The sequence below is a fragment of the Suncus etruscus genome, chromosome 18, assembly GCF_024139225.1.
Source record: "Suncus etruscus isolate mSunEtr1 chromosome 18, mSunEtr1.pri.cur, whole genome shotgun sequence".
Classification (NCBI taxonomy): Eukaryota; Metazoa; Chordata; class Mammalia; order Eulipotyphla; family Soricidae; genus Suncus; species Suncus etruscus.
Window position 1 is genome coordinate 34,109,523 of NC_064865.1, and position 12,277 is coordinate 34,121,799.

The 12,277-nt window shown below is 40.7% G+C and overlaps 1 protein-coding gene across 1 annotated transcript in view; it reads left to right on the plus strand.

Annotated features, from left to right (window-relative positions):
• The window catches only part of MUC21 (mucin 21, cell surface associated), a 34,312-nt gene extending 22,336 nt beyond the window's left edge, over positions 1 to 11,976 (plus strand). The window contains exons 2-3 of the mRNA XM_049764774.1: positions 5,231 to 5,285; positions 10,541 to 11,976. Coding sequence (XP_049620731.1) covers positions 5,231 to 5,285; positions 10,541 to 11,976 — 1,491 coding nt within the window. The remainder of the gene's footprint in view (positions 1 to 5,230; positions 5,286 to 10,540) is intronic.
• Positions 11,977 to 12,277: the final 301 nt, after the last annotated feature.

Below are 12,277 nucleotides of genomic sequence, written 5' to 3' on the forward strand. Positions count from 1 at the left end.
GGCCAAGGTTATTCCTTTCCATGCCTCTCATATTTGGTGGGCCTATGCAAACAACAATTGCCACTCTAACACCGTTTTTACTGTGCTCCTTTGACTCTAATCCTTAAAATGCACCCACTTAAAATTTGAGCTTAAATGCACCCACTTAAAATTTGAGGTTAACTTAAGCTAATATGCATGTACATGGAAATGTAAAAAATACTATGCCTCCAATGTTTAAGGAGTTATGTAAGTTTTATGGCTTTAAATTGCCTTGTGTGCTAAGAAATATTATAATGTGCTACAATCTGGGGACTTGAGGGACAAAGTAATTGTACATGGATTCTGTCTTATTTCTCTTAACGTTCTTTGGCTGAAAGTTCAAAGTTAAGATATCAGCAAGGGGACTTCTTCTGAGAATTATGTTATGGCTGATTGTCCTTCCACTGTAACTTTACCTTGTCCTCTTTCTTTGCATCTTTTGTTCTCATAATTCAAAATAAAAAAATTAAAAAAAAAGAAAGTCCCAGCACAAAAAAAAATGAATAAGCTCTGGGACAGGGTAACAGAAGCTGAGAATAGAATTGGTGCTGTGGAAGATGAGATAAATAACAATCCCATACAGCGGGAGAGATTGGGAAAAAACTTAAAGCAAATGAACAGACAATGGAAAAATTAGTCAAAGAATGGGAACAGATGAAAATAGAAGTCTATGATAAGCTCAACAGAAACAACTTCAGAATCATTGAAAGCAGTGGTGGGATATTGTGACAAGACTGAATGAAATGAATGCTTCACATAGAATGCTGTACCCAGCAAAACTCACTTTCTGGTTTGATGGAAGAATACATGGTTTCACAGACAAAAAACAGCTCAGAAACTTTACAGACTCAAAACCAGTCTTAAGAGAAAAACTGAAAGACCTAATTTAAGACAAGACTAACCAAAAGACACACCAAATTTCGATATAAAGATGGCTTTAAATCCCAGGACAATTCTTTCTCTCAATGTCAATGGACTAAATGCATCAGTTAAGAGACAAAGTGGCTAAATGGATCAAAAAACTCAATCCAACCTTCTGCTACCTACAAGAAACGCACCTGAATAGTCAGAACAAACATAGACTCAAAATAAAAGGCTGGAGAAAAATTATCCAAGCAAACGACACCCATAAAAAAGCTGTAGTGGCCATACTAATATCAGATAATGCAAACTTTATACTCAGGAAGGTTGTAAGGGGCAAAGATGGACAGTTTATATTAATCAAGAGGTATGTAGAGCAGGAAGAACTCACTCTCCTACACATATATGCACCGAATGAGGGGCCAGCAAAATATTTAATACAATTGTTGACAAATCTGAAAAATAATATCAATAACAACACAATAATTGTGGGGGAGCTCAACATGGCTTTGTCAACACTGGATAGGTCAACCAGACTGAAACCCAAGAAGAATATACTAGACCTGAGGAGAGAAATGGAAGAAAGAGGCCTAGTGGATATATATAGGACACTCCATCCCCAGAATACACATTTCTCTCCAATGTACATGGGACATTCTCCAGGATAGACTACATGCTGGCACATAAAACATACCTCCATAATATCAAGAGGATAGAAATTTTGCAGGCTACCTTCACTGGCTCTGAAATTATTTGTGAATTCCAAAGGGACACAGAAGAAAAACTTTAACACCCGGAAGTTAAACAGCCTCATACTGAATAACCAGTGGGTCCGAGATAAAATCAAGGAGAAAATGAAAAGGTTCCTGGAAATAAATGATAATAAAGACACAAACTATCAGAACTTATGGGACACAGCAAAAGCAGTACTGAGAGGAAAATTTATAGCTTTGCAAGCGCACATCAGAAAGGAAGAAGGGGCTTACCTGAGTAGTCTAATGAAGCAGCTCATAGAACTAGAAAGTGCTCAACAAAAGGACCCAAAAATAGGGAGACAGAAGGAAATAACAAAGCTGAGAGCAGAAATCAATGAAGTGGAAACCCAAAAAACAATCCAAAAGATCAACGAAAGCAGAAGTTGGTTCTTTGAAAAAATAAACAAGATTGATAGACCACTGGCAAAACTAACAAAGAAAGAGAGAGAGAGAGAAACTTGATAATTCGTATTAGGAATGAAAAAGGAGAGATCGGGCCGGGAAGGTGGCGCTAGAGGTAAGGTGTCTGCCTTGCCTGCGCTAGCCTTAGACGGACCGCGGTTCGATCCCCCGGTGTCCCATATGGTCCCCCCAAGCCAGGGGCGATTTCTGAGTGCATAGCCAGGAGTAACCCCTGAGCGTCAAATGGGTGTGGCCCCAAAACCAAAAAAATAAAAAGAAAAAAAGAAAAAAAGAAAAAAAAGAAAAAGGAGAGATCACTACTGATATGGCAGAGATTCAAAGGATAATCAGAAACTACTTTGAGAAACTCTACGCCACTAAAAATGAGAACCTGGAAGAAATGAATAAATTCTTGGACTCTTATAATATTCCACAGTTGAAGGAAGAGGATGTAGCATATCTAAACACCCCCATCACTATTGATGAAATTAAAACGATAATCAAATGTCTGCTCAAAAACAGAAGCCCAAGCCCAGATGGATTCACTAATGAATTCTTTCAAACTTTCTAAGAGGATCTACTACCAATCCTGGCAAGACTCTTTCATGAAATTGAACAAATGGAAACACTTCCAAATAGCTTTTATGAAGCCAACATCACCTTGATACCTAAACCAGACAGAGATGCTACAAAAAAGAAAATTACAGACCAATATCACTGATGAATGCAGATGCAAAGATCCTCAACAAAATCCTGGCAAACAGGATTCAGTGCCTCATTAAGAAGATTATCCACTACGATCAAGTAGGTTTCATCCCAGGAATGCAAGGATGGTTTAACATCCATAAATCTATCAACATAATACACAACATCAACAACAAGAAAAATAAAAATCACATGATCATATCAATAGGCGCAGAGAAAGCATTTGATAAGGTCCAACACCCATTCTTGATCAAAATTCTCAGCAAGATGGGAATGGAAGGAACCTTTCTCAATATAGTTAAGGCCATCTACCACAAGCCAGAGGCAAATATTGTCCCCAATGGAGAAAAACTGAAAGCCTTTCCTCTAAATTTTGGCACAAGACAAGGCTGTCCTCTCTTGCCACTCCTATTCAACATAGCACTAGAAGTACTTGCTATAGTGATTAGGCAAGAAAAAGATATCAAGGGAATCCAGATAGGAAAGGAAGAAGTCAAACTCTCACTGTTTGCAGATGACATGATACTCTACCTAGAAAACCCTAAAGTCTCTACGAAAAAGCTTCTATAAACAATAGACTCATATAGCAAGATGGCAGGCTACAAAATTAACACACAAAAATCAATGGCCTTTCTATACACCAATAGTAATAAGGAAGAAATGGACATTAAGAAAACAACCCCATTCACAATAGTGCCACACAAACTCAAATATCTTGGAATCAACTTGACTAAAAAAGTGAAGGACCTATACAAAGAAAACTATAAAACTCTGCTCCAAGAAATAAGAGAGGACACGTGGAAATTGAAGCACATACCCTGCTCATGGATTGGCAGGATTAACATCATCAAAATGGCAATACTCCCCAAAGCTTCATACAGATTTAATGTGATCCCTCTAAAGATACCCATGACATTCTTCAAAGAAGTGGATCAGGCACTTTTGAAATTCGTTTGGAACAATAAACACCCTAGAATAGCTAAAGCAATCAATGGGAAAAAGAATATGGGAGGAATTACTTTCCCCAACTTTAAACTGTACTACAAAGCAATAGTTATCAAAACCGCATGGTATTGGAATTAAGACAGGCCCTCAGATCAGTGGAATAGTCTTGAATACTCAGAGAATGTTCCCCAGACATACAATCACCTAATTTTTTATAAAGGAGCAAGAAATCCTAAATGGAGCAAAGAAAGCCTCTTCAACAAGTGGTGTTGGCACAACTGGCTAGCCACTTGCAAAAAATTGAACTTAGACCCCCAGCTAACATCATGTACAAAGGTTAAATACAAATGGATGAAAGGCCTCGATATCAGACCTGAAACCATAAGATATATAGAACAACATGTAGGTAAAACACTCCAGGACATTGAGACTAAAGGCATCTTCAAAGAGGAAACTGCACTCTCCAAGCAAGTGAAAGCAGAGGTTAACAGATGGGAATATATTAAACTGAGAAGCTTCTACACCTCAAAAGAAAAAGCGCCCAGGATACAAGAACCCCCCACTGAGTGGGAGAAACTATTCACCCAATACTCATCAGACAAGGGGCTAATCGCCAAAATATACAAGGCACTGACAGAAATTTACAAGAAAAAAACATCTAATCCCATCAAAAATGGGGATTAAAATAAATGGGAATAAGAAATGGACAGACACTTTGACAAAGAAGAAATACAAATGGTCAAAAGACACATGAAAAAATGCTCCACATCACTAATCATCAGGGAGATGCAAATCAAAACAACTATGAGGTACCACCTCACACCCCAGAGATTGGCACACATCACAAAGAATGAGAACAAGCAGTGTTGGTGGGGATGTGGAGAGAAAGGAACTCTTATCCACTGCTGGTGGGAATGTCGTCTAGTTCAACCTTTATGGAAAGCAATATGGAGATTCCTCCAAAAACTGGAAATCAAGCTCCCATATGACCCAGCTATACCACTCCTAGGAATATACCCTAAGAACACAAAAATACAATACAAAAATCCCTTCCTTACACCTATATTTATTGCAGCACTATTTACCATAGCAAGACTCTGGAAACAACCAAGATGCCCTTCAACAGATGAATGGCTAAAGAAACTGTGGTACATATACACAATGGAATATTATGCAACCGTCAGGAGAGATGAAGTCATGAAAATTTCCTATACATGGATGTACATGGAATCTATTATGCTGAGTGAAATAAGTCAGAGAGAGAGAGAGAGAAAGATGCAGAATGGTCTCATCTATGGGTTTTAAGAAAAATGAAAGACATTCTTGCAATAATAACTTTCAGACACAAAAGAGAAAAGAGCTGGAAGTTAAAGCTCACCTCATGAAGTTCACCACAAACAGGGATGAGTTTAGTTAGAGAAATAACTACGTTTTGAACTATCCTAATAAAGAGAATGTACGAGGGAAATAGAAAGCCTGTCTAGAGAGGAGGCGGGGGTTGGATGGGGAGGAGGGAGATTTGGGACATTGGTGATGGGAATGTTGCACTGGTGATGGGTGGTGTTCTATACATGACTGAAGCCCAAACACAATCATGTATATAATAAAGTTGTTTTAAAAAAATAAAATAAATAAAAAAAATTTTAAAAAGGAAAATGCTTCACAACATTAATCATTAGGGAAATTCAAATCAAAACAACATTGATATATCATCTTACACCATAGAGACTGACAAACATCACAAAGAATAAGAACAACTAGTAAAGACATAGATTTGGGAAGAAAGGGACTCACATTCATTGCTTGTGGGAATGTCAACTGGTCCAGCCTTTTTGGAAAACAATATTGATATTCTTCAAAAACTAGATATTGAGCTTCCATGTGATCCAGATTACTCCTAGAGATATACCATAGGAACCCAAAATTACCATGCAGAAAAGCTCTCTACATTCCTATGTTCATCACATCACTATTCACATTAGCCCAGTATCTAGAAACAACCCAAATACCTGAGAACAGATGAGTAGCTAAAGAAACTGTGGAACATCTACACAATGGAATGCTATGCAGCTATTAGGAAAAATGAAGTAATGAATTCGCTTATACATGGATGGATATGGAGAGTAATATGCTAAGCAAAATGAGTCAAAGGGTGTGGGATAAATCTAAAATGATCACACTCATTTGTGGGATATTTTAAAAAGTAGACTGGTATTATTATCCAGAGTCAAAAAGACAAAGAAGTTTACAACAAATAGTTGTACCACTAAAACAATGGTAATTGGAAATGATCACTCTGGAAAAGAACTTGGTGTGGAGAGGAAATAAAGTCATATGCATGGTACCCCCATTCAGTAAGAATATTGCAAACCACAATGTCTAAAATAAAAAACAAATGAAAGAGAGAAAGAGGGGGTAAAGATAAGGGAGAGAGAGTGAGAGTGAGAGTGAGTGAGAGAGAGACAGAGAGAGAGAGAAAGAGAGAGAGAGAGAAGGAAAATGTCTGCCCCAGGGGCAGATAGTATAGAGGGCAAAGAAAGAGGATTGGAGGGAAACTGGGGACTTGGTGGCAGAAAATGTACACTGGTATATTGTATGACTGAAACTGAACCATAAACAACTTTGTAACTATGAAAAACCCAACTATATTATGAACAACCTTGTAACCGTGGTGTTTAAATAAAATAATTTTTAAATAAATAAAGAAAAAAGGACAGTTGAGTTCCCAGGGGTGGAAAAGTCCCTATGAATTTTTCCAAAATAAGAAGAACCACTCCCATTCCATAAGGGAATCTGAAGCAAGAACCCACTTCTCCAGTTGTCACTCTTTGAGGGTCCCAGCCTATTGAGTGTATTGTCAACTGTTTATCTACCAGTTTACTATGGTGCAAATAAATAATCCATGGCTGATTTCAAGCTATTAGCAATTATACCACTGAGGACGTCTCTGGAAGAAATAATGTTAACTTCACCAGACAGACACAAAAAATAAAAAGTTCACAAAGTATAGTAAAATCATTAGGGAATAATAAGTTTTGAGAATTTTTATCTTTGTTTTTACTATAACTTAATTCTTTTTAAACTAATCTAATTTAATGTAATCCCAAGCATGTTGAGAAAGCTCAGAGATACCCTTTCAGCTATTCTTGGCCTACTGGACCTGCAGTTCAATGAAAGAGCCTGAGAATACAGTGCTTTGTGATATCGGAAATTACCCAGGCTATGGGATCAGAGAGGTAGTTTAGTAGGTAAGGTGCTTGCCTTGCATGTGGCTGACCTGGGTTTGATCCCTAGCCCTCTATATGATCCCCTGAACCTGCCAGGAGTGATCTCTGAGTGTAGAGCCATGAGTAAACCTAGAGCATAGCTGGGTGTGGTCCCAAAACCAAACAAAAGAATAAATTACGCAGGCTTCCCCAGCTTGGGGGCCTCCACAGCTGTACCCAACAATGTTCAGGAGGCAATACACAGTTCTAGGGATTGAACTTGACTCAGCTATATATAAGGCATATGCTTAAAGTACTGTATAATGTCCTCAATCACTACTTTAATTTTTAATGAAGTTCATGTTACAAAATTTTTTTTAAAAACTATCAAACTTGGTCCTATGAAGACAAATATGATAGATTCCAGAACACTACTAGTCACATTCCCTTAACTTCCACTCACTCTACCTCTATGCCTCCATGATTCAGGTTATCTATCCCTGAGTTTCTTTCCTCCCCACTCATTCAGGACGAGCTTCCTAACCTGGGATACCGCTAACCTAATTCATGCTCAGCAGCACTGAGAGAACCAGTGTTCTGCTGCCATCCACATATAATCTCACTTTTTGTGTCCTTTCCACTAAGTTCTACTCATAGAGTTTCATTTCATTCCCCCGAAGTAGCTTCTGCTTTGCTGTTCTGGGGGCTTAAGACTTCTCAACCAGGAAATGAAGTCTTGAGCTAGAACAGGTTTTCTTCTTCATCTTTGTTTCAAAGGGTGGATCCCTTCCACCTTGACAACTTGATTCCCTTAAACTGTACTATTTCCTGCTTCTCTCTGCCCCACCTAACAGACTCATATCAAACTTCATTCTTGTATACCCTCACCTCCTTATCCTGACTCTCTGGGTTCAGGCATTCTGTCACCTGCTCATACTAGAATAATAGGCCACGTGTTCAGCCCTGCCCAGCCCAGACGATTCTATAAAGACCTTCCTTGAAAGTGAAGGAAAGTGATGACATTCTGTGGAAGGAGCCTGAGGGACCAGGTATCCCACCCCTCTACTCTGCAATCCCAAGTGACCCTAACTGGTGCTTTTCTTTAGAAGAAGAAACCATTCTTTTTTTTTTTTTTTTTTTTTTGGTTTTTGGTTTTTGGGCCACATCCTGTGACGCTCAGGGGTTACTCCTGGCTATGCGCTCAGAAGTTGCTCCTGGCTTCTTGGGGGACCATAGGGGACGCCGGGGGATCGAACCGCGGTCCGTCCTATGTTAGGGCAGGCAAGGCAGGCACCTTACCTCCAGCGCCACCGCCCGGCCCCAGAAGAAACCATTCTTTGGAAACTCAAACTCCCATACTGCTGTATTGGCTGGCCCTCTTCTCACTCAAGACCTTCAGTTTGTTTCTTTCCCTTCCAGACCTCAATCGCAATTGGAACTGAGGAGTCCTTCCCTCAAGGTTTAGCAGGCAGATCATCTCAAGATGAAGAGAAAGACAATTTCCTTTGAAAGCTGGCTGTTATTTTATCTTCTTCTACATTTAGGAACTGGTGAGTCATCTTGACAAAGAGAGAATAATAGTAATTTGTTTAAAAATAATAATTTACTAAAAATAATTATTTCTTTGAATTTGAGTTGAGTGCTGACAATTTTTGGTATGAACATGGCATCTTGTTGGATCTCATTGTCAAACAGGGGCAGAAATCATTATTTTGCTCTATTCTCTCCAGTACAATTTGACCTTTATCTCTCCTTTCTGCACCTAATAACAACTCTTCTGCCCAGAAGTTCAGAGTATTTCTTCTATAATAATACATCCCCAGGGCCAGAGAGAGAGAGAGAGAGAGAGAGAGAGAGAGAGAGAGAGAGAGAAGAGAGAGAGAGAGAACAACAGTAGGACATTTGCCTTGCAAGCACAGAGCCAAGAGTAACTCCTGAGCACTGCCAGTGTGACCCCACACACCCCCAAAAAAAAGTCCCAATTTGGTTTGCATTAGAGTTAGAAAAAAATGACCTGGACTTCTCATTTCACATCAAGAGACTGGCTGTTCAACTCTTTAGCATATGTTTACTCTGAAATTTTCCCAATTCAGGCTTTGAGTCATTTGTTTTATGTGCCTGATGAGCACAACCTAAGAGCATTTCTTCTCCATGAACCAGCTTTTTTATCTTAATGCATCTCTTGATTTTCTCTCTTTTTCAGTCCTAACTCTAACCAGAGGTATCAGCAAAAGGATTTTGATTTTTCCCCCTCAAGTCTAAATTTGAATTCCTTAATATTAACCCATCACACCCTGGGAAAAGAACACACCTAGAGGGCAAGGGGAGAACAATTCTGTCTCCAAAGAAATAGAGCCACAGATGTTGTGAGACTACATTGGTACCTGGAGGCCAAGTGTTTGATTGATACTGAGATGGGCAATCAGAACAGAATAGAAAGTGTGCAAGAGACAGAAGAGGGGGCCGGCGAGGTGGCGCTAGAGGCAAGGTGTCTGCCTTGCAAGCGCTAGCCAAGGAAAGGACCACGGTTCGATCCCCTGGCGTCCCATATGGTCCCCCCATGCCAGGGGCAATTTCTGAGCGCTTAGCCAGGAGTAACCCCTGAGCATCAAACGGGTGTGGCCTGAAAAACAAAACAAAACAAAAGAGACAGAAGAGGAAAGCATGGATTAGTCTTAACTCACAACAAAAGAGGTTGCACCCCTTCCTCCTCATCTCTTCAAGCTATTATACTTGCTAGATTTTCTGGTTTTATTTTGTTTTACTGGATCATGTGAAAAGGCTATATAGGATCTCATAAACATTTGCTTCCAAACCTTTATTTATTTATTTTTTGTTTTTGGGCCACACCCATTTGACGCTCAGGAGTTACTCCTGGCTATGCACTCAGAAATCGCCCCTGGCTTGGGGGGACCATATGGGATGCCAGGGGATCGAACCACGGTTCGTCCTACGCTAGTGCTTGTAAGGCAGACACCTTACCTCTAGTGCCACCTTCCCGGCCCCCTCCAAACCTTTTTGTTCATAAAGGTTTGAACTGGTCCCACTACTCACGTCACTTTCCTCTCCCAAATTGATACTCCTTAGTTATCTCTATCCTAGAGTAAAGGTATAATTCTGTCTAGAGAATAACTCAATACATTCAAGTGATTTCCCACCCAGCTTCCTCTTTTTATATTCTTTTTTTGTAACCATTAGAGAATGAAAAGCATAAGTTCTTGGGACCCCAGTCACAAAATTTCCATATCTATGATATGGAATATTATGTGGCTGAAGACTGTCTCTATAGATGACTATCTTAGTTTAAATCTCTGCTCCATGACCTCTGAGCTGTCTAATCTGGAAAAGTATGTAACCATGCTATGCTTTAATATCCCTACCAAGTAGAAGATAATAGTAATTCCAACCTGATAGTATTATGAGAATTTTAAGTAATATAATGTGGCAACTAATACAATGCCTGAAACAGAATAATATGCAATAAATAAATAATGTGCAAAATTTACTATTGGAGGTAGCAGCAGCAGAAGTAATAGTACTAGAAGCAGAACAAAATAAGATTTCCAGTGGAACTAACCAGACATCTTTTCCTATTAAGTTGTATCTTCCAATGCTAACATAAATATCTTCCCTGAAACACAATAGTCAATGGAACCAGTACAGCCAGCCCCCCTGAATCAACCACATCACCCAGTGGGACCAGCACAGCCAGCCCCTCTGAATCAACCACATCATCCAGTGGGACCAGCACAGCCAACCCCTCTGAATCAACCATATCACCCAGTGGGACCAGCACAATCAGCCCCTCTGAATCAACCACATCATCCAGTGGGACCAGCACAGCCAACCTTTCTGAATCATCCACATCACCCAGTGGGATCAGCACAATCAGCCCCTCTGAATCAACCACATCATCCAGTGGGACCAGCACAATCAGCCCCTCTGAATCAACCACATCATCCAGTGGGACCAGCACAATCAGCCCCTCTGAATCAACCACATCATCCAGTGGGACCAGCACAGCCAACCTTTCTGAATCATCCACATCATCCAGTGGGACCAGCACAGCCAACCTTTCTGAATCAACCACATCATCCAGTGGGACCAGCACAGCCAACCTTTCTGAATCAACCACATCATCCAGTGGGACCAGCACAATCAGCCCCTCTGAATCAACCACATCATCCAGTGGGACCAGCACAATCAGCCCCTCTGAATCAACCACATCATCCAGTGGGACCAGCACAGCCAACCTTTCTGAATCATCCACATCATCCAGTGGGACCAGCACAGCCAACCTTTCTGAATCAACCACATCATCCAGTGGGACCAGCACAGCCAACCTTTCTGAATCAACCACATCATCCAGTGGGACCAGCACAATCAGCCCCTCTGAATCAACCACATCATCCAGTGGGACCAGCACAATCAGCCCCTCTGAATCAACCACATCATCCAGTGGGACCAGCACAGCCAACCTTTCTGAATCATCCACATCATCCAGTGGGACCAGCACAGCCAACCTTTCTGAATCAACCACATCATCCAGTGGGACCAGCACAGCCAACCTTTCTGAATCAACCACATCATCCAGTGGGACCAGCACAATCAGCCCCTCTGAATCAACCACATCATCCAGTGGGACCAGCACAGCCAACCTTTCTGAATCATCCACATCACCCAGTGGGACCAGCACAGCCAACCCCTCTGAATCAACCATATCACCCAGTGGGACCAGCACAATCAGCTCCTCTGAATCAAACACATCACCCAGTGGGACTAGCACAGCCAACCTTTCTGAACCATCCACATCACCCAGTGGGACCAGCGCAACCAGCCCCTCTGGGACCAACAGTGGGACCAACATAACCAGCTCTACTGGATCAGTCACACCATCCAGTGGAGCTAACACAACAGCTACAACTACCAAAGTCACCAGCACAAGTACTTCCTCTCCAGAAAATGCAGAAAAGCCTAGTGGAGACCTGAGGCCATGGGAAGTAGTCCTAATCACTCTGGCCTCTGTTTCAATGGCTGTGATACTTTCCACTGTGCTATTCTACTATTTTGTGAGTATCTGAGATAAAAAAAATCTATTTTCTAGGAGAATAAGAGCAGGAAAGTGAGGAAAGAACTAGAGAGTGAGCTCAGGATTACCGTAGGAGATAATATGTGAGAAATAAGGAGAGTTACATACTGAAGTAGCAGGTTAAAACCAGAATGACAGAAGCCAGTACATCTTCAAAGGAAATTAATAAGGGAAAGAAGGGGAAGGGAATATTTGCAGGGAGAGAGGTAGTTTGACTTGTGGAGTGAGGGAATACTGGAAGGGAGGGGCATATTTCTAAATCTAGCATCCTTTGTTTCCTAGCAAAACGCTTC